The 23,288-nt window shown below is 34.1% G+C and overlaps 1 protein-coding gene across 5 annotated transcripts in view; it reads left to right on the top strand.

Moving 5' to 3' along the window:
• Positions 1–23,288, top strand: part of PDS5B (PDS5 cohesin associated factor B) — a 124,479-nt gene that overhangs the window by 92,318 nt on the left and 8,873 nt on the right. For 3 of the 5 annotated variants that reach the window (XM_034665053.1, XM_034665054.1, XM_034665057.1), the window contains exons 22-30: positions 356–492; positions 2,253–2,376; positions 8,966–9,170; positions 10,033–10,147; positions 11,939–12,071; positions 15,027–15,146; positions 16,356–16,418; positions 17,007–17,152; positions 19,435–19,540. In XM_034665053.1, coding sequence (XP_034520944.1) covers positions 356–492; positions 2,253–2,376; positions 8,966–9,170; positions 10,033–10,147; positions 11,939–12,071; positions 15,027–15,146; positions 16,356–16,418; positions 17,007–17,152; positions 19,435–19,540 — 1,149 coding nt within the window. The remainder of the gene's footprint in view (positions 1–355; positions 493–2,252; positions 2,377–8,965; positions 9,171–10,032; positions 10,148–11,938; positions 12,072–15,026; positions 15,147–16,355; positions 16,419–17,006; positions 17,153–19,434; positions 19,541–23,288) is intronic. The other 2 variants (XM_034665055.1, XM_034665056.1) reach the window with 1 other exon arrangement.

The raw sequence follows: 23,288 nt of genomic DNA on the forward strand, positions 1-23,288 counted from the left end.
ATGTAGCACAAAAAATGGAATATAATTTGCAGTTGGGAAGTTAAGTTTTCTGACTAGGGAAGTTAACATGATTTTACTGTGGATTCTAAAGAATAGAGTTTATGATGGGGAAACATTAAAAAAACAAAAAGAACCAGTCTTTAGTTAAATCATTCATTTGTCAATTGCCTGGGTGGGAGGGTAAACCATCTTTAAGACATTCAGTTATCTTGATACATGCGGAAAAGAATGGTTGTTTTTTCCTTTCCTTTCCTTTTCTTAAAAAGCATCCATTAAAACCATTTCATTTTTTTTAAGGTTGATACAGAATTTCTTTAAAATGTAGTAACGTTGTATTCGTCAATTTGTCTTTTAGATTCAAGCTATTAAAATGATGGTTCGATGGCTCCTTGGAATGAAAAATAATCACAGTAAATCAGGAACATCTACCTTAAGATTACTAACTACAATATTGCATAGCGATGGAGACTTGACAGAACAGGGGAAAATTAGGTATGTAATTATTATTTCAAAATTCTTGCACAATATTTCTGTATCTGGTGTAATTGTTTAATGGTGCAGTTTCTTTTCAAAACAGTAGTTGAACACTACATCAGGAACTAGTGATGTACTCTATGTTGGCTAATTGAACATAATAAAGTGTAAAAAAAATTAAAATACAAAAAAAAGAAAGTATTCCTTATGTATGTGTGCATATATTTTTATTGTAATATGCTTTTGTACGGTGTTTATTTCAAAATGGCAGTCATATGTGAGAGGTAGGGAAAAGGAAGGAAAACGAACACGCTAGGTAGAAGACAACTTACTGAATCTATTTCCAGAAATATAAATATTTGCAAACTTAATAATGTACTAGATGTAAATTATATAAACACACGCACTTTGTTTTGTTTGAAAGATGTGGCTTAATATGGTGATTGAAAAAAAAATGGACCCTGGAGCCTGAATTCAAATTCTGACATCACCATTTACCAGCAAATTACTTTAACCTCCTTATGTCTTAGTTTTTTCATTTATAAAGTAGAGATAATGATTATACTTATCTTGTCTAGCTATTATGATAATTAAATTAGTCATTATTTATGTGCTTACTTAGATCTCATCTCACCTCTTTTTATTCATGTTATTTTTTAATGAAATCAAATGTGTATTTGAATTCTGCAAATATATGTAAATTACATTAGTTCACTTTTAGCACAAGTCTTTATATAGAAATTTGGTCTTCAAAAACTTAGTTGTAAAATATTTAATTTAATTATTTATCGTTATACAAAATAAACTCCAGTAAGAAAAACAAACTTTCCTTTAGTGGTGGGTGGGTGAATTACCTCATAATAGCTACTTGGAATATTGCTGTTGATGTACTGAATAGCACCTCTGAGCCGTGTAACCTCAGAACCTTATAAATGTTGGCATGTATTCAGTCAGTATTTTTACATAATCCTTAGAAAGATAAGGGGAGGTGTTCTTAAACCAATTAGATCATTAGATTTTAGAAGACCAAGAATGTGTCTTTTATGTCACTCTCAGTGCTGTATATACGGGAGACACTTACTTGTTTAATGAATGTTGAATCTTTACTGTGGAAGAACATAGGGGGTCCTAGTTAAGAAGTTACAGCTTTCCCTCCTTTTCAGTCTGAAATCCCTATAATTCATCTAATATATCACTATATAAGAAAGGATTGGTTTGGTGTATTTATTAGTTAAGAGTTTACTAATCTTTGAGGTGTGCCCCGTTAAGTAGAAGTTTTCTTAAATTTAAAAGGACCTTCTTGGTAATATTTAAAAAATTGAATTCTATATAAAAATGTTGTTGTTTTCCACTATGCTTGCTTTCATTCTTCTTTTGTACTTAGCACATTAGTTTAAGTTGAATTGATTAACAAGTTGGGACATTTTTGGACCTAATGTAAGTAAACACATATCCAAAAAAAATCCGTAGTGGAAGACTTTAGACCCAGTAACTAAACATACAAATAGATTTGTTCTAAGCTTGGCTAAAAGCTGTTTTGTGTAGGATGAGGGAATTAAATGACTTTAGTATAGACTGTGTTCAAGAGAAGAGTTTTGTAGTATTAGACACCGTCTTGCAAAGTTAAGTAAACATAATAGGATGTTCATTATCACTAAATTGTCTTCCATCCTTTTTTTGGCCACAGGAATTTTTACAAAATTAGGTATAGCAAACAGGAATGTTTTTGTGCAGACACTTAGAAATCTAATTTACTTTCTTTTTTGCTTATTTTATAGTAAACCAGATATGTCACGTCTGAGACTTGCTGCTGGGAGTGCTATTGTGAAGCTGGCACAAGAACCTTGTTATCATGAAATCATCACCTTAGAACAATATCAGCTCTGTGCATTAGCTATCAATGTAAGGAAGATGGCCATATAGAATATGACTTTATATGGTCTTCGACTTGTAGGAAGAAAAAAGTGCACCATGTTGGTAGAGAGCAAAGTCTTGAATTGTCTCCTTTTCCAAAGTGTACTCATGAGAAGTGTTTCAGAGTTCTAAAACAGGGGTTTGAATTTTGGGTTGCTAACAAAGTACATTTGATTCTTGTTATTTGTAGTAGTTCTGTTCTACAGTGTCACCCCAGTTACTGAATTAGCAAATACTGAACCATTGCTTATAAGGAGAATACAGGGGTGGTTTCTCCAAGCCTCTGGTCACAACATTTTTGTCAGTCTATCAGTACATAATTTAAAGACAAATTATTTAATATATAGTCGTGTCATTAACATTGAACTCATGACCAACAGAGCTGTAACTTACGCCGGATGAAGTTTCACTAACATTTTCTCCCTAAGGCACATCAAAACCTTCTTACTTTTAGACACACTAAACAGCACTATGCTTGGGAGCTATTTTATTTTATTTTATTTATTTAATTTTTTAAAAGATTTTATTTATTTATTTGACAGAGAGAGACAGCCAGGGAGAGAGGGAACACAAGCAGGGGGAGTGGGAGAGGGAGAAGCAGGCTCCCAGCGGAGGAGCCTGATGGGGGGCTCGATCCCAGAACACTGGGATCACGCCCTGAGCCAAAGGCAGATGCTTAACGACTGCGCCACTCAGGCGCCCCTTGGGAGCTGTTTTAAACAACAGAATCACCAACAAATGCACAAAAACACAAAAAAATGTGGCGCTAAATAGACTGTCGGACACTTGTTTCTAATATTAGAGCTGACATAACAGGCAAAGCATTGCTTTGTTCACCTTCACCTGGGACATGCTCATTACTCACCAGAGCACTGAAAATGTTTCAGACATTGATTTTGGTGTTACATATAAATTTTAGGTGAATTTGCAGATTTGGAATATTTGTAAATAATGAGGATTTGGATATATTTAGCTCTTAAATGGAAGAAAAAATGTACAGAAATTGACAACTTTATAAAGATATGGTATAGATTAATTTTAGGTCAGAAGCATTTCTTATTCAAGCCAGTTAAATTTTCAAATTATTAACAGTTTTACTATTGAATTCATCCTCCAGTCTTACAGATTTCATATTAGAGTAACATAATATTTGAATTGTATTACTTTGGAAGTTTTTAGCGTCGTTGAGAAAATTGAAAAGGACTTCTGTAATAGTAAATATGATATTTCAGTCTGAGTTTTAGTTCATTATTTGGTCATTTTACATTTAATTTTCCTGTTCTTTTCCAAGTAGTCTTACGTATAAGAATTTGGCATTCATTTCAGGGATAATTGTAATTTTTCTCTCCACCCTTCCTTCTGCTTATTTAAAAATTAGTGCTTATGTGTAACCCCTAGACATAAGCAATCATTTGTTTTTTAATTGTAATCATTTTGTCAGATTTTGGTGCTTTAGTCTTTAAAATAGCTATTCCAAATCTTGTTTATAATTTGTTTTAGTTTTAGTGTTGTAATTCAAATATTACACTAAACCATTTGAAAATGAGATTTTGGGGAGTCTGTAATTTCCTGGTTTAGTTTTTTTTCATTTAATTTTAGAGATAATCTTATTTTGCAAGAAGGTGAAAATTGTTTAAAAAGTGTATATTAAATTTCTTAGAAGAAAACAACCTTTGTAATTATTATTTTTAATTAGTGATTCTTATAGTCTGTTGATTTATTATGTTCTTGGTCTGATATTTCTAAGGGTATTGGTGCTACCAGTATTGAAGTGGAAATTTATACAGAAGTATGGAAATATGTGAAAGAAATGGGCTTTGTTTGAAAGTTACTGTGTATAAGAAGTATGTACAAATTGTAAAATGTCCTCTGTGTGTGCAAAGCATCCACACTTAGGAACTTCTAGAAATTTTCTAGCACACGCTATATGCTATAAATTACTGTCTCAATCACCAAATTACCAAGGTGGAAGTTCAGATTGCTTAAGTTTTAAGATTGTTTTGGAATTCTGTTGACTGTGGAGCGTATGTTAATGGTTTAAAGTTAGTTATTAGCACATTCTTGCAACTTACAGACATGCAGTTTACCCTCTTCTGAACAAAACCTTTCCCTAATTCTGCTGTTCTTGTAAACCACATGCCTATCTCTTCTTTTTAAACCTCCAAACCTCGAAGAGTAATCCATATTTTTGTCTCTCTTACCCCCTTATCTCTCACTCCTCACTACTCATACTTTTGGCTTTTGCCTTCCTTGTTTTTCCAGAAATGCTTATTAAAGGCCCAAATCCAGTGATCTTAGTCTTCATTATACATGTCCTTTCTGGATTTTTTGACAGAGCTCATTGCACCTTTATTCTTGAAGTTCTCCTTGTTATCTATCTCCTGATTTTTGTGACACTTCTCTGACTACATTTTTGGTTGTTTTCTTTTCCTCTAAATGTATGTTTTCTTTCTTTTTTAAAACATTTTATTTATTTGAGAGAGAGTGAGACTGAGAGCCTGATTTGGGGGGAGGGGCAGAGGGAGAAGCAGGCTCCCCACTGAGCAGGGTCCTGACATGGGGCTCTATCCCAGGACCCCAAGAGCATGACCTGAGCCTGAGCTGAAGGCAGAGACAGTCAATCGATTGAGCCACCCAGGTGCCCCTATAAATGTATGTTTTCTATGCGGATCTGTCCATAACTTAATTTTCCACTTACACATTCTTTTTTGATTGTCTCATTTTCTATGTAAGTGACTCCCATACTAGCAACATTAACTTTTTTCAAGTCAGAGTCTGATCCCATTTCTAAGGTTAAACAGAAATTTCAAACTTTTATGTTCTGTAAATGTGAAGACTAAATTCAAACTTTTATGTTCTGTAAATGTGAAGACTAAATTCATAATCTTTCCCAAATCTATTCCTTATTGAGATGTAGAGCCTCAGTAAGCATTAAATAAATCCAAATGGCATTCTTAGATTGAAAAGCATGATTTACATTTGACTATTTACTTGTACTTGCATCTTGTTGCAAAAGTGCAGATAATCTGTTCTATATTTATAATCTTTTCATTCATATCTTCTTAACTATTCTTAACCACCGTAATCATCATTAGCTCTGACCCTAGACTATTGTGAGACTTCTCTTCTCCACTGTGTGTTAAATTTCCCTATCATAGTTCCAATCATAGTATTTCCCTGGTCAAAAATATTTAGGAACTTATGCTTGTAAAAAAGAAAAAAATTGCATATATTTTATAACTTGGCCATTCAAGCCCTTCTAATTTGTGGACCCAAATATACATTTAAAAATCTTTTTTAACCCACTACCCTTACCTACCCTTATGTCAGTGAAGCTGAAATTTTTTTTTTTTTTTAACTTTTATGTGCCTGTAGTTTGCTGCCTCTGACTTTCTTCTCACCCTCCCGTTTCTACACATCCAAATCTGACCCTTTTTGCAAGTCAAGGCTTAAACACAACCTTCTCCACAAAACTTGCTCAGATTCTTACAGCTGGTCTCATTTTTATTCCCCACAGATTTTATCTGCAGTCCTTTGATACATATATGCCTTGTGCTTTCTTCATTTATGTTCCTGTGGTTTATTTCTCTTATGAGAGTTGAGCTTTTTAGCGATAGTATTGTATCTCAGAGGCCTTTGTTATATATTTGGATAGAAAGTAAACCTGGAGAGGGGCGCCTGGGTGGCTCAGCCCTTATGCAAGTCTGCCTTCGGCTCAGGGCCTGATCCTGGGGTCCTGGAATCAAGCCCCGCATTGGGCTCCCTGCTCCGCTGGGAGACTTGCTTGTTCCTTTCCCACTCCCCCTGCTTGTGTTCCCTCTCTCACTGCCTGTCTCTCAGTCTGTCAAATAAATAAATAAAATCTTAAAAAAAATAAAAGTAAACCTGGAGAAATAGAAATTCAGTAATATGACTCTTAATATTATTTAATAATTATCTGAGTATTTTAGAATTTTAGTGCAGTTCATGAACTATGTGCTGTACATTGTTCCAGGTTCTGTATATACAGGGTGAGTGAGTCATGGCTACTGCCCTCAAGAACATAACCTCTTAGAACAGAAAATATAAATAAGTGTTGATAATACAATGCAATACACAAAATAATTGAATTATTTGCAAGATACCTTCAGTAGTTTTGTGGATAATTTGTACTAGAAAAGGCCACTAAAAGTGAATTTACATAAGATGCTGACTAAAATTAATTTTACAGTTAATAGTGAATAAAAGCTTTTAATTGGAACTTTATCTTGGAGGGAAATGTTTTGTAGTATTAGACACCATCTTCTTTTTTCCTTATATTGAATGAAATATTGGTACTGATAACCATGAAAATATCAAATGTTTATTTTTCTGAGAGTATTATTTTTTCTGTTAAAAATTGTATTACTCTATTCTGGACTTCACATTTAACTTTTATAACATAGTTAAAAGGGTAATCATCTCTGCAAAAAACAAAAACATTTGAAGACTTTCTCATTTCCTAGGAACTCATCTTTTAAATCTTTATTCAGATGATTCTGTTTGATGTACCTGTTTGTCATCATTCTTGTCAATTTTCTCATCTTTTATTATTAACTTTAATAGTGTCCGTTGCTTGCAAATGATTTAACAGTTCTTCTCTAACTTCACTTTAATGACTTTTTGGAATCCTACTATTTTTGCCATGATTCTGTAATTAATTTGCTTTGTTAGATCCTGAATGATTTGTGAGAAAATGACAAAAACATGGTCTTGGTTGGGAATGTGTCTGAGTAGGGGGGAAGGATGTGTTAGTGGAAATTAATTTTTTAATGAATGATGTGCTCATTTGTGAATATATTTGTGATATGTTGACTTACACAGTTTGTAATTGGGCATTTTCATGGTAAATAATCAGATAATGAAGATTCCTTTCCCTCATGGGAATTTTAATACTGAGGAAGGAATGAGTTAACATTAACTTTATTTTGTTGAGTGTGAGGATAGATAATAGATAATATTTCTGTGAAAGCTAGAATGCTTTCTAAAAGGTATTTGGTATAATAAACTGAATTTTATATTTTTATATAATTTTTTAAAAGATTTTATTTATTTATTTGAGAGAGAGAGAGCACCAGCATCGGGGAGAGGGAGCGGGAAGAAGCAGACTCCCCACTGAGCAGAAAGTCTGACAGACACGGGGCTGGATCCTAAGACCCCAAGATCATGACCTGAATTGAAGGCAGATGCTTAACTGACTGAGCCACTCAAACGCCCCTTATTTTATATATATATATATAAAATTTTCAAAAAGATTTTATTTGAGAAAGAATAAACTGAAGTTTAAATTAAATGAAAGAAGAACACAAAATAAGGATTTAAAGAGAAGAGCAAGATGTTATGACCTAGGTTTTGAAGAAAAACAAAATGAACGTTATAGATAGTAGAAATAGTATACGTAACATTGCAATAATATGAAACATACCATACTTTGTGTTAATTGGTGGAGGTAAGGTATAATTACGAAGGTCTTTGTATGTCTGTAGAAGGTCTTTGCATGTCTCATATATGACTCAAATGTCATACTGAGCTTTGTCCTATAGTTTATTCCACAGGTAATCTGTATATCAGATATTGTGCTAGGTTTAGAGGTCCAAAGGTGAATAAAGATATAGTTCTTGTCTTTAAGGAATGAGCAGTGATTGATAGACTTATAAACCAATTATTTTAATATTGTATAGTAATGCTTTGCTGGAGATATACATAGAATGCTAACAGGGCACAGAGCCGGATGCCTAATAAAGACTACACAGTGATTTCTGAAGATATGGGAGCCATTGTTAGAGATGAGGAGGAGTTGGTTAGGAGAGGGGAGGTGGGTGGTTTAGGAGAGGGAGTATGAGGAAAGCAGGCACAGCGGTAATGAACAGTTGGTTCATTTATAGAACTGAAAGTAATTTGGTGTTTCTGAAATTAATTAGTACCACTTGCCTTTAGAGTTGTACATTTTAATCTGAATAGTTTTTTCAGTATTAAAACTAAAATATATAAATTGGACAGAGTTTTACCTTGCTCAGTTAAGGGAAGTAGCCTAATATGAGATACTGTTTAAACTATTTTTAAAACCTTAAGTTAGGATGGATTTATATGTACTAGTTTTATCTGTTTTAAAAGTACATTTAGGATGCCTGGGTGGCTCAGTCAGTTAAACATCTGCCTTTCGCTCAGGTCATGATCCCAGGGTCCTGGGTTTGAGCCCTGAGTGGGGCTCCCTGCTCAGTGGGGAGCCTGCTTCTCTCCCTCTCCTTCTGCCCCTCCCCCTGCTCATGCTTGGGCTCTCTCTCTCTTTCTCTCTCTCTCAAATAAATAAAATCTTTTTTTTTTTAAAAAGTACATTTCATCATTTTCTAACACATGTACCTGGTTAGTTATGAATTAGGGTCCAGGTGAACACCCCAGCCTTGAAATTAACATATCACAACATCTCAATCATGTGAGCAGAAACAATGGTTGTGAATACACTTAGTCTCCTTTACCCTTCAAATTTTGTATTTGGGGTTTTACTTACTTACTCTTTGCTGCCATATGAGTATTCTGTGAAATAATTGTGTCTTTACAGGATGAATGCTATCAAGTAAGACAAGTGTTTGCTCAGAAACTTCACAAAGGCCTTTCCCGATTACGGCTTCCACTTGAGTATATGGCAATCTGTGCACTTTGTGCAAAAGATCCTGTAAAAGAGAGGAGAGCTCATGCTAGGCAGTGCCTGGTAAAAAATATAAATGTGAGACGCGAGTATTTGAAGCAGCATGCAGCTGTTAGTGGTAAGCATATATGAAAATGAAAAGTATACTTTTCTAGCCAGTTTCAGTTTTATAGAACACAAAATGATGTTACTGTTATTTATTATTGTCTAATCAGCAGTCTTTAAATACAAGGTTGTTATCATTTTTCAGTAACTGCTTTCCTTTTGAAAGGGTCATTTTTTTAAAATATAAATGCATAGGTATTTCAGTATCAACCCATATATCTTTATATAACTGACTAAATGGCTAAGGAAAATAAACACTGACACTGGAGATACTTTAAATAAAACAGTAAAATACAGATAAATGTATAAAGGTTGTCTAAGTACTATCTTTTAGATTAAAAAAGAACGGGTCTACGTTTTTCATCATTCTCACCTGGAGCTGATGTTAATATCAGGTGCTTTTGTGCCTGTTTTTAATCTTCTCACTTTATCCCATCTATGTTGTTATCAGATAGTATCAATCATTCTATTTTTGTGCTATATTAACTTTGAAAGATGTATCATATTTTTGCTTAGCAGCTTAACAAGGGAGTCTTAAACATATGGTGGCTCATAACAAGAAAGGTGGATCTTATGTTTCTCAATTTCTTAGTCTTGGATAGTTTGTTCTGGTCACTTTTTACCATGTGCATTTGAAAATGAAAATATTTGTCTTTATAGCCTCAGCAAATGGTGCATTTAGTAGGCATTTCAATATTGAATGTGGTGGATGAATAAATAAACTTATTTATGATGTCCCTCAACACTGGACATTTCAGTTTATTTTTCTTCTAGCCTTGTGGTAAACTATAGGGATGCAGGAAATATGGTATCAGAGACAGAAAGAGTAAGATCTGGTTTTCTAACAACCTGGATGTTTTGTTTTGTTTTTTCAGAAAAATTACTGTCTCTTCTACCAGAATATGTTGTTCCATATACAATTCACCTTTTGGCACATGACCCAGATTATGTCAAAGTACAGGATATTGAACAACTTAAAGATGTTAAAGAGTAAGACTTTTTTCATCCCATTTTCATGTTTTCTGGAAGTATTTTTCTCTTTGTTGCTGATAATGGAATCTCCATTATAATTAGTTTATTAGATTTATTTAATTTCTTAGGAGTTTAAGGTTCTTTCCCTTATTTGCTCTCTTGCTTTTCTTTTTTCATACCATCTCTTCATATACATTTCCTATGTGATTTTCCAAAACTTAATTTAGCATAATTACCGTACTACTGTTCTATTTCTCTACTATTCTGGCATTTCTTTTCTATTTTTTTTTTTAAGATTTTATTTATTTAACAAAGAAAGCCAGCGAGAGAGGGAACACAGGCAGGGGGAGTGGGAGAGGAAGAAGCAGGCTCCCAGCGGGGGAGCCTGATGTGGGGCTTGATCCCAGGACTCCGGGATCACACCCTGAGCCGAAGGCAGACGCTTAAGGACTGAGCCACCCAGGCGCCCCTGGCATTTCTTTTCTATTGATGCAGTCCATTAAAATCTTCTGTTCCAGTTCCTCCCTTTTCCTACTTTCTTCTGCAACTCTAGATTTTCATATGGGTCAATTAATACTCTTCCTTTATTCACGTAGCACTTTTTCTTTGTAGTAACTATCTTCCTCTGTGGGAAGAGAGAATGGTCTAATTTAATAATGGGCCCAGTTGGTGATCAGGGAGCTACCCCACTTACTACTTCATTTGGTGATTCTCTAGTTCAAGTTTATGACATTTGTAATTCTTTCAAAGATTGTTGAGAGGCCAGAAAGCCATCTATGCCTGGGTATGGAATAGGGAAATATAATGGTATTTAGAGAAGTCTTTATAACACAGCATAGTTCTTTAAGTTTGAGACCCTAGTCCTCTTTCTGTAATAAAGGATGACCTTTGTGGTTTTGAATAAATGAATTTATTATGCGTTTAGCTTCCTATTAAAATAACTGGTGGTTTCTTAGTTCATAGAAATATTTTATAGTTAAATATTTGAGGTGCCTTAAGAGAATGACGTTAAATTACTGATAACTTTCTCATGGCAAGGGAAAAGCCATTACCCCCTTTTAGCCACAGTTTTTGGTTTTTTAAAAACAAGCAATTCTCCCAAAATGAGTTCTGTGTTAGAGTGATTGTAAGTAATGAAAACTTCTAACCATCCCACTTCAAATTTCTCTCTTCTCCCTTTACTTTTCTCCTCTGTGCCAAAACCCTGTCCCATTCTATCTGGAAAGTGATAAAGCACTTTTGATCGTTCTAGAATGGAGTTTTATGTAATTAACCTTAGCTAGTGAAACTTCCTTTTAACTTTTTCCTCTTTAAGCAAAGACAGTATGTATAGTTGTCCACCTTGACTTTTTCTTCTCTAACTTACTCATGAAGATTCTTAACTACTAAGTGGGTTAATTATATTTTCTTGAAAACTTCCAATCAGGATTGCAGTCATTCTTGAGTATTTGAGGCTTCATTTTATCCATGGTCCAGTTATTACTTTAGGCAGTCTTCCCTCCCTATCATTGCTGGGGGTTAGGATCACTTCATTCTCTCCACCATTTAAGTTCTTTTTTAACCTGCCTCCTTGGGAACATTAATGAAATTTTGGGAAGGGGTCTTACAAATTCATACCTACATTGCTGGTAAGTTATGATACGTATGCATGACATACCTTTTTTTCTCTCTTGATTTATAGCTGGTTTTTCCTTTTTAATTTTTTCCATTTGTGGAATTTATTATATTTATATTTAGCATTATTGTATCTCTATTAAACAACCAGTTTTCCACCTAATTTCTTTTTCTCCCCCCTCCCTTTTTTTTTAGATGTCTTTGGTTCGTTCTAGAAATATTAATGGCTAAAAATGAAAATAACAGTCATGCATTTATCAGAAAGATGGTGGAAAATATTAAACAAACAAAAGATGCCCAAGGACCAGATGATGCAAAAATGAATGAAGTATGTAATTCTTTTTAAATAATTATGATTCCATGTTGATTTAAGCATTTGTGGATTTGCTTCTTCTGTAGTATGAATAGACATTATCAGTCTTTTTGTTAGTATTTAATAATTAGTATTTCTACTAGTAATTTGAATTACTGATGTAGAATTACTAATACGGAATTAGTAGTAATGCTGTTACTAGGAAATAATGAAAATAATAGTTTAACTTACACTATTGTACCAAAAACTACATACAGTCATAACCTTAGCACACTTTGCAGATGACTGCATTGTTTTTACAATTTGAAGGTTTGTGGCAACCCTGTACTAAGCAAGTCTCGTGGCACCATTTTCCAACAGCATTTGCTTATTTCATGTCTCTGTGTCACATTTTGGTAATTCCTGCAGTATTTCAAACTTTTTCATTGTTACTGTTTATCTTATGGTGAACTGAGATCAGTGATCTTTGATGTCGACTATTGTAATTGTTTTGGGGTGCCACAAACTGCACCCAGCTAAGATGGCAAACTTAATTGACAAATGTGTGTGTTCTGACTGCTCTATCCAGCAGCCATTCCCCCATCTCTCTCCCTCTTCCAGGCTTCCCTGTTCACTGAGACACAATAATATAGAAATTAGGCCAATTAATAACCCTACAGTGGCCTCTAAATGTTCAAGTGAAAGGAAGAGTCACAGGTTTCTTACTTTAAATCAAAAGCTAGAAATGATGAAGTTTGGTGAGGAAGGCATGTAGAAATTGAGATAGGCTGAAAGCTAGGTCTCTTGCCAAATAGTTAGCCAAGTTGTGCATGCAAAGGAAAAGTTTTTGAAGAAAATTAAAAGTGCTGCTCCAGTGAAAACACAAATGATAAGAAAGCAAAACATCCTTATTGCCAATACAGAGAAAGTTTGGCCTGAATAGGAGATCAAACCAATGACAACATTCCCTTAAGCCAAAGCCTAATCCAGAGCAAGGCCCTAACTCTCTTCAACCTGTGAAGGCTGAGAGAGGTGAGGAAGCTGCAGAAGAAAGCAGAAGCTAACAGAGGTTGTTCCGTGAGGTTCAAGGAGAGAAGTCAGCTCCATAACATGAAGTACAAGGTGAAGCAGCAAGTGCGGGTGGAGAAGCTGCAGCAGATTCCCCAGAAGGTCCAGCTAAGGTAGTTAATGAAGGTGATTACTCTAAACAATGGTTTTTCAATGTAGCCGCAACAGCCTTCTATTGGAAGAAGATGCCATCGAGGACTTTGATAGCTAGAGAGGAGAAGTCTGTGCCTGGCTTCAAAAGACAGGCTGACTCTCTTGTTAGGGGCTAATGCAGCTGGTGACTTGAAGCTGAAGCCAATGCTCTTGTACCATTCTGAAAATCCTAGGACCCTTATGAATTATGCTAAATTTACTCTGTGTGCTCTATAAATAGAACAACAAAGCCTGGATAACAGCACATCTGTTTACAACATGGTTTACTGAATATTTTAAGCCCACAATTGAGATCTGCTAAGAAAGAAAGATTCCTTTCAAAATGTTAACTCCTCATTGATAATGCACCGGTTCTTCCAAAAGCTCTGACAGAGATACACAGTGAGATTAATGCCGTTTTCATGCCTGCTAACAGCATCCATTCTGCAGCCCATGGATCAAGGAATAATTTCAACTTTCAAGTCTTATTATTTAGAAATACATTTTATAAGGGTATAGCTGCATAGATTGTGGTTCTTCTGATAGGTCTGGGTAAAGTCAGTTGAAAACCTGGAAAAGATTCTCCATTCTGCATCCATTAAGAACATTTATGATTCATGGGAAGGAGTCAAATTACCAACATGGACTGGATTTTGAAAGAAGTTGATTCCAACCCTTGTGAATGACTTTGAGAGGTTCAAGACTTCCGTGGCTGCAGTACATCTACAGATGTAGTAGAAATAGCAGGAGAACTTAGAAGTGGAGCGTAAAGATGTGACTGGATTGCTGCAATTTCATGATAAAACTTTAATGAATTAGGAGTTGCTTGTGATGGATGAGCAAAGAAAGTGGTTTCCTGAGATGGAAACTACTCCTGGTGAAGATGCCATGAAGATTGTTGAAATGACAACAAAGGATTTAGTGTATTACACAAACTTAGTTAATAAAACAGCAGTAAGATTTGAGAGGATTGACTCTAATTTTGAAAATTTTTCTGTGGGTAAAATGCTATCAAATAGCATCACACGCTACAGAGAAATTGTTCATGAAAGGAAGAGTCAATCAATGCAGCAAACTTCATTACTGTCTTAAGAAATTGCCACAGTTCGGCAACCACCGCTCTGATTATCAGCAGCCATCAGCATTGAGGCAAGACTCTCTACCAGCAAAAAGATTGCAAGTCACTGAAAGCTCAGATGATGGTTAGCATTTTCAGCAATACGTTTTTCTAAAATTTTCTTTCTCCTCCCTCCCTCCCTCCCTCCCTTCCTCTCTCACTTTCTTTCTTTCTCTCTCTCTCTCTCTCTCTCTCTCGCGCGCGCGCTCTTTCTCTCTTTCATCTATCTATCTATCTATCTAGACTCCATGTCTAGGCTCCATGCCCAGCATGGAGCCCGGTGCAGTGCTTGAACTTGTGACCCTGAGATCAAGACCCGAGCTGAGATCAAGAGTTGGATACTCATCTGACTGAGCCACCCAGGCACTCCTGCAATAAATTATATTTTAATTACTTATACTATAATTACATTGTACATTGTTTTTTAGACATAATGCTATTGCACACTCAGTGGACTATAGTATAGTGTAAACATAACTTTTATATGCAGTGGGAAGCCCAAAAATTCATATGACTCTCTTAATTACAACATTTGCTTTATTGTGGCGCTTTAGAGCTGAATCTGCTGTATCTCTGAGGTATGCCTGTGCTGAATGCATGTTCAAGAATTACTCCTAATTCACAGAGTCGAGGATACCACCTTAAGTATCTAATTTTTTTTAATACCATTGCAGAAACTGTACACTGTGTGTGATGTTGCCATGAATATCATCATGTCAAAGAGCACCACATACAGTTTGGAATCTCCTAAAGACCCAGTACTACCAGCTCGTTTTTTCACCCAACCTGACAAGGTAGTTCTTGTATATTTTGTTTGTATGGATTGAAATAAAATGTATTCTTAGCCCTAGGTTGTGGGAAGAATAGGAAGGGTCAGTATCAAGAGCTGGAGTTCTAGTATCATGGAAAAGTCATTAGGAGTCTTACTAATGTGGTTCAGGACTAGAATATGGGCCAAACTAGAGGACACATGTAAGGTTCAGAGATTAGTTAAGATGATCTAGAATTTGCATTCAGAGTTTTATGCCAGTGTATGAGTTCAGGCAAAAATGTGATCAAAGCGTGTATGTAGATCTGTCGTTATTGGCCATTGGTCCAAAATGGGAAGGAGAATGCTGGTAGAGACACAGTCTGAAGTTATAAGCCTTGATTGAGATTTATAACTGTTATGAAGAAATAAGCAGAGAACAGATACTGGAACAGGTTCAAGACCCAGGGAACATTACAAAAATGTTCCTAAGCCACTTCTACAAAACTCAAGTATTGCATGAGATATAATAGGTGTTTTCCAGGATTGTTCTTAGAGATTCATAATGCACCTAAGCCTATTGACTGAGAGTATGGAAACTACCACTACTGTTTTGTGTTTGTTTTTAAGTAAAATACCAATTAAAGTCTAACCATAATGTATAGAGATTTACAGCATCCTTGTATGTAGGCTCACCCAGTAGCTAAAAGGGACTGTCTGCTTTTAAGCATTCACCTTGTTGTGATTAAGGTAACAGGAGTATATGTGGTCTCTTCTCTGGAGAGTATTGTTATAGAAGCATGTGTTTTCCGATGAGCTTACAGACCTCTAACATGTTAGAGTACAAATACATTTTGTTAATATTGGAGTTGGTATGAGATTAGTTTAAGCTTACTACAGCATTTATATATATATATATATATATATATATATATATATAGGGGAGGGGAGGGACAGAGGGAGAGAGAGAGAATCTTAAGCAGGCTCCAAGTCCAGAGCAGAGCCAATCTCACAACCCTGAGGTCATGACCTGAGCTGAAATTGAGTCAGATGCTTAACCAACTGAGCCACCCAGGTGCCCCTTATTATAGTATTTAAAATCAGTGACTGAAATTTTGTGTTTGAACTGATTATTTAAATATGTATTTTGTTATGTATTGTGAAACAAAAGCTGTTGTATGCTTTGTTGGGTTCGACTCACCTCATGTATAGTGTTTCAGTATTCACTGACTGCAACTTTTTCCCTTGCTTGTAGAATTTCAGTAACACCAAAAATTATCTGCCTCCAGAAATGAAATCGTTTTTCACTCCTGGAAAAGTACGTTTTGCGAGTCATTCTAATTTTTATGTGGTAGTTTATTTTAGTATTAGTATTGGCATAACGATGTTATTTTGTATTTCTTTAAAAATTGATGTATCTTAAGATAGAAAACACAATTATTAGATATCGTTCATTTACTAGTTAGAAATAATTATATTTACTGTGTAGATGCAAGCTGAGATACATGAACTTATTTTGTAGCTTATAATGAAGCCCTGGAGACTTTGATCCTTAAATATCTTATCCTTATAATATCAAGATATGTCTTAAAGTTAAGAACATCTTATGTCCTTGCAAAAGCAAGAGTCTAAGTATCTTTTTGTTGACTGCACATTTTATTTGTTCTCACTTTCTATGTAAGCCTTTTCCACATAGCTAAGAAACATAACTGTTATGCCATCTATATAGTTTTTTCACTCATTCAAGTGATATTCAATTCATAATCCTTATTTTGTTTAAAGGATAGGCATATTTGTGTGTGTAATTTGTATGTAAACACTTTGACAGATATTTTTTATGGTTCTTTATATGTCAATTTCTTTTGGCTTTAATCAAATAGAAAGAGATATGCATTTTTCATTTCAGCCTAAAACAACCAATGTTCTAGGAGCTGTTAATAAGCCACTTTCATCAGCAGGCAAGCAATCTCAGACAAAGTCATCACGAATGGAAACTGTAAGCAATGCAAGCAGCAGTTCAAATCCAAGCTCTCCTGGAAGAATAAAAGGGAGGTAAGTACCTAAGAAATATCATACTGTACATTTAAGGATTCCAACAAGGCAATGAGACCTAAAATAATGTAACCCAAAACATTTAATGTCAGTGAATGGAAATCAGTGCATGCCTGAACATTCCCATTTAACATTGGTAGCCATTTACAAGTTCTTACTTGCGCTCTTATTTTACATAGGCACTCCATCTTAGCCTTTCGTATTTTAGCTTGTTGGTATAACCTGTGTTGGTAGACATAAGCTAAATGTCTAGCAGTTGTAAAACTGTTATGTTATGGTACATCCATACAATGGAATATGTAATCATTAAGAATGAGGTATGAGCTAATATGAATTATTTCCACAATACATTATTGAGTAAAAAAGGCAAATAGAACAGTATTATAGTATTTTCAAGTTTTTAAAAAAGATTTGTATTCACATTGGCTTTTATATGCATAGAAAGTTTTTGGAAGAATACACAATGTCTTATGGTAATCTAGTGTAGGAGGGAGATCATTTTATATACTCTTTGGTTTGAATTTCTTTTTCCTGTGTACATGTATAAACTTTTTTCTTTAAAAAATTGTTTTAAAATTGTACTTTCAAATTATGCTTTACAGATTTTTCTTTTTAAAAAGAAGAAAAGGGAAAATAATTCACACTTCACTAGTTTTAGCATAGTGCTTCGTACACCGTTTGTTAGCAGCAGAACCTTGTATGGGGCTTAACTGCCACTGTTTATTGACTTCCTTAGGTTTTAGGAAAGGCTGTGCTATCTTTTGTATTATTTATAACCGATCAATAAAGGAGATATCCTAAAATGTCTTATTGGTTTCATTGTAATGAATAAATTGTCAAGTGATATATAATATAGTAGAAATTGAACAAAAGTTACATTTATAGCTCTTGCTTTAGATTCCTGTATTATTACATATTAGTGGCTGATACCTAAGTGACCCTTCGCCTATATCATTTGGACATTCTCTGGTGGATGGCCTCATACTTAACATTACCAAAACATTTCCAGCAACTCATTTCCTAAATTACTGGTTTTTCTTGTCAAATTCCTGGTTATAATCAAAGTTGATCTAATTTACCCAGTCATTTAAGCTAAGAGCCTCAAAATTGTCTTCAACTCTTCTGCTTATGCTAAGGTATTGCTGTGGAGGCTGGTGATCTGATTTGTACTTTTTATTAGATTGCCTTGATTATTTGTAGAGAATAGAAGAACTAGAATTGAGGTAGAAAAACTGGTTAGGAGTCAGCTAATAGTAATTCAGGGAAGGGGTAAAGAGGGAGGAAGATGGTAAATAGGTTTAGGATTTATTTTGATGGTAGATCCAGATGGTCTTGCTGATGGGTTAGATGTGAATAATTATGGAAAAGAAATATTTAAGGATATATCCTAGGTGTTTTGCCTAAGTACTTATATAGGTGGTGGTGCCATTTACTGAGATGTAGAAGCCTTTGAAGAGAAACAGGCTGTGTGTGTTTGTGTGTGTGTGTTTGTTCGTTCTGGAGAGATGGGGAAAAGAGGGGAGTCCAAATGACTGTTTTGGCTGTGTTAAAGTTGAGATGGCTATTAGACGTTCAGTGAGTGGGCAATTGGATATGTGAGTCTAGAGCTCAGGGTAGCTTCTGGACCAGAGATTGAGATTTAGGATTTAACAATGTTTAAATGGTTTTTTAAAGCCAGATTAGGAATATGATCACCTAGGACAGAAGACAGACTTTATGCCAATAAATGAGAACATGTGCTATTAATTCATTTAGTAAGTATTTATTGAGTGCCTACTTCATGCCTGGCACTAGTACAAGTGCTTAGTATAAATTGCTGAGTACAGTTTAGAAAAGATCCATGCTTACATTCTAGCAGGGAAAGATGGTAGAGAATAAACATAATAACTTTACTGTGTTAGAGGGTGTTAAAGAGAAGGAAAAGTGGAATTAGGGATATTGGAGAGAGAGGGGACAGTGCAGATTGTAGTAATATAGGCCAATTCAACTTGCTAGCAAGAAAAGTTTTAATTTACTTTATGTGCCCACTCCAAAATAGAATTTAGTTTTTAAAAAAGACTTAAGGAAAAAACTACATTTCTGATTTTTAAAGTTTCCCTATTATGTTAAATTAAATGTGATTCATTGCTTGTTGGTTCATTGCTAAATATGGTAGAATAAAATGGATACTTTTTTGAAAAGAATGAAACTTCCTCATAAAACTGTAAAGCTACGCTAGGGAACAGAAAAAGCTTTTAAGGTTATTTCATTGTAATAATAATTATAAATGTCTGTATTAAAAGGCTTGATAGCTCTGAAATGGATCACAGTGAAAATGAAGATTACACAATGTCTTCACCTTTGCCAGGAAAAAAAAGTGACAAGAGAGACGACTCTGATCTTGTAAGGGTGAGATATTTGGTTTGATTTTAATGATAATAATAATTTTACTGTATAAATAATAATTTTTATACTGAAACCAGTTAAAATTATTCTCAAATTTGACATTTGATTTTCTTTTAATGGTTTTAATCACAAATTTGAGTTTATAATTATCCTCTACCATGTAATTTAAGCATATTGAATCTCTTGTATTTCTTGTCAATCTAATAAGTGATCTTTATTCTGTAGATCTTTGAAATCAAACATGCAGTCCCATACTCAGAACTGCTTGGGTTTTTGTTGTTGTTTTTTAAATATAATAAGTTTAGACTTAGCATTAAAGGGGGAGGTAGAATGAGGTCCTTAAAGGTTCCTCCATTTTAGGTGATTTCTTGAGCCTTTCATTACTAAATAAGCTTCTAGTAGGGAAATGCTACAGTCTTCATAAAGGCCGTTTTTAGTTTTTAAATTTTAATAACAATGATAACTTGTATGACAGAAACAATTTATATATGTCATTTAAAGACAGATTTAAGTTTTAGTGCAGATATAGAATACAGTTATGTATTCCAACACAACCTGATAGCCTTAATAATTGGACACATTTTGACTTTCTAGGTTAGCTTTAAACATTTCTTGAATAATCAGTGAGGCTCTCTGAATCAGTTTCTTTATCTGTATAATGTGGCTACTTAGCTGGTAAGGTTTACCAGAATAAATGAATTAGCCTAAGTTAATTGGTGTTGCTGCTGTTTTATTATTATAAAGATCAGTATTTTTGGTAAATGATTACTATAAAGTAAAAGTTAATGTGTTTGAATCTACTCTGTTAGAGGTGGAAGGTTATTAATAAAATACATTTGCTTTCGCTTCTATTATTGCCCTTCTTGTCTTCCACTGGCCCAACATTACATATCCCAGAAAGTTTAAATTATTTTCAGTTGTTTTCAAGTTTCTCCAGTAATTTGTTTTGCCAGATTGTTTTTCTTTCCACTTAAAAAATTATAATTCTAAAATTCTTACTAAATCCTATTTATACTGTAAATTCTGATTTTTATTGGCTGTTTAAAAATTTTGCCCAAGCAGAATTAAAAATTGATCGCTTAGCCAGAAAGGAATCCTGTTATCTGGATTTATAGAAGAGAACCTTGAATTGGAAAAGGTATTTATGTCTTCTAGTCCTACTTCTCACTTAATGCAGAAATCCTTCATTAGCATTTATGAGAGTTGGTTAGCACGTGCTTGGAAATGCCTTAGGTGGAGAGCTTATAATTTCTCTCATTTGTTGGAAACATCAACTAGGCCACCCATACCCACATCCTGTTCCCTTACCCCCACGTCCCCCCAAAATTTGGGAAACATGTGGTTGTGATGAACTCTTGTTTTGTTATCCTATAAATTCTATATCTAGTTCTACCTTTTAGATCAATGAAGAGCAAAGTATATTTCATAGAAAAGTTTTGAAATTTCTGAGCTTTTGAGATTGATTTGTATAATTATAATGGAAGCCTTTGGCTGCCTTTTGTGTAACATTGCATCCATTTTCAGAAATACTATAAGAACCTTATTAATAAATATCAACTGAAATATCCTCAAAGAGTTTAACATTATGAGACAGAAGTTCAATTTAAAGACCAGTAGATGATAGTGAAAAAGTACTGTCTTTACATATGCTACCACCTTGATGCTAAAATTTCACCACAAATGAATTATTCTCCATACACATTTTTATTCATATATTTAGTTTCACAAATAATATATTTTCCCTGTTTTCTCCTTCAAACCTCAGCTTTATACTCCCTCTGTTCTTAAGACAATGCAGTGCAAAATGAGAAAGAAACTAAAGAAGGTTGTGCTTTAGCAAACTAGATTATTTTATAGTATTTTCAAGAAATCAGACATTGAATATCCTGTTTACCACCAACCTTTTCCAGGGCATAAAGGAATTCAACCACCTTATCACATTTTTGGACATCAAAATGAATTGTAACATTTAAAATTGGAGGTGATAGTTTTAAATTTAGTTTTAATTCAGTATTTCCCTTATCTTTGCATCTCTGTGTAATAACAATTATTTATGTACAAAACTCTAAATAAACATTAACAAATAAAAACCAGTCACTTAGAGGTCTGTTTTTCCCGGAATATAAGGATAATTTAATGCTAAGAAATCTTTTAATGTAATACAGCAAATCAGTATACCAAATAAGAATACTAACAAGATAATCTCAGGTCATGTCAAGAAGACATAAATACAATTTAAAATCCATTCTTCATACATATGAATTCTTAATAAACTAATAACAGCAGGTTGCTTCCTTAACATGCTAAAAGTGTTATATATTTAAATCAGTAGTCATTGATTCAGTTACTCTTAAGTTATTCTTCAAAAAGGCAAAATGCTTGAAGCATTTTTATTAAAAATAAGAAAACCAAGGAACCTGCTGTCATCACTATTATTTAGGATTGTTCTAGAACGTTTGACAAATGCAGGAATACATGAAATAGGAGTCAAAGATATGACAATGAAAAAGAAGAGACAAATTCATTTTTATTTTTGTACTCTTAGAAAAATAAGAGAAGCAATTGAAAAACTAAGAATTTAGCATGGTAGCCATATATATAGATGTATGTATGTGTATAACTAATTTTACTTTTGTTAATTTTTCTTTATATCAAGTATACACTTGGGCAAAAGGAGATTTGCTTCACCACAATACCCACTACTACAACAAAAATAGATAGACACATCCATCGATCTAAACTTCCTTAAAAAAGAAGGAGAAGCTATGTGGAGAAAATACCAAATTGAGAGACATACAAGACTTGAAGAGAAAGAAGGCATACCGTGTGCTTTAATGGGAAAAATAAATAAGAAAAGATGACCGTTCTTTCTAAATGAATCTATATGTAGTTATAAAATTCCAGTGTGATTTTAAGTCCATGTGAAAGAATAAATGAATACAAAAAAGAGAAGTTATAATAAGAACAGCCCAGCCAGACACAAATATATTTATCTATAATTAGTAAAATATTATGCTGCTGTTACAGTAGCTCAGAAACATTATTAATTTTTAAAACATAATACAAAATAAAGCAAGACAAGTCAGTGGTTTTTGAAATGATTGGAATACTCTTTGGGGGTGGATAGGAAAAACAGTTTAGAACTTCATCTCAAATCCTATTAAGATACAGTAATGTCTTAGTCTGCTCAGGCTGCCATAACAAAATACCAGAGACTTGGTGGTTTAAACAACAGAAATTAATTTTCTCACCATTTTGAAGGTTGGAAATTCCAAGATCAAAATGCTGGCCAATATGCTTGCTGGTGAGAGCTCTCTTCCTTGTTTTCAGATGGCCACTTTCTCACTGTGTGCATGTGAGAAAGAGAGACAGATTCTCTGGTGTCTCTTCCCCTAAGGGACTCATTCTATTACGAGGGCCCCACCCACCCTCATGATCTCATCTCAACTGATGGATCTCCCAAAGACCTCTTTCAAATACCATCACGTTAAGGGTTATAGCTTCAACATGAATTTTGTGTGGGCACAATTCATTTCATAACAAATAGGAACTAAAATTTAAGTATACACAGAAATGTAGAAGAATGTCAATTAAAATACTAAGACTCCAGTATGCAAATGGGCAAAGAACATAATACCAATGACATAATTAGGGAGTTCGCAGACAGGAAACAAAATGACTGTTAAACTAATCAGCTAATTTTTGTTTTTTTCTTTTCACTGATCTTTAAGAATGTAAATTGGCACGAACT

This window comes from Ailuropoda melanoleuca, chromosome 7 (assembly GCF_002007445.2).
Source record: "Ailuropoda melanoleuca isolate Jingjing chromosome 7, ASM200744v2, whole genome shotgun sequence".
Lineage (NCBI taxonomy): Eukaryota > Metazoa > Chordata > Mammalia > Carnivora > Ursidae > Ailuropoda > Ailuropoda melanoleuca.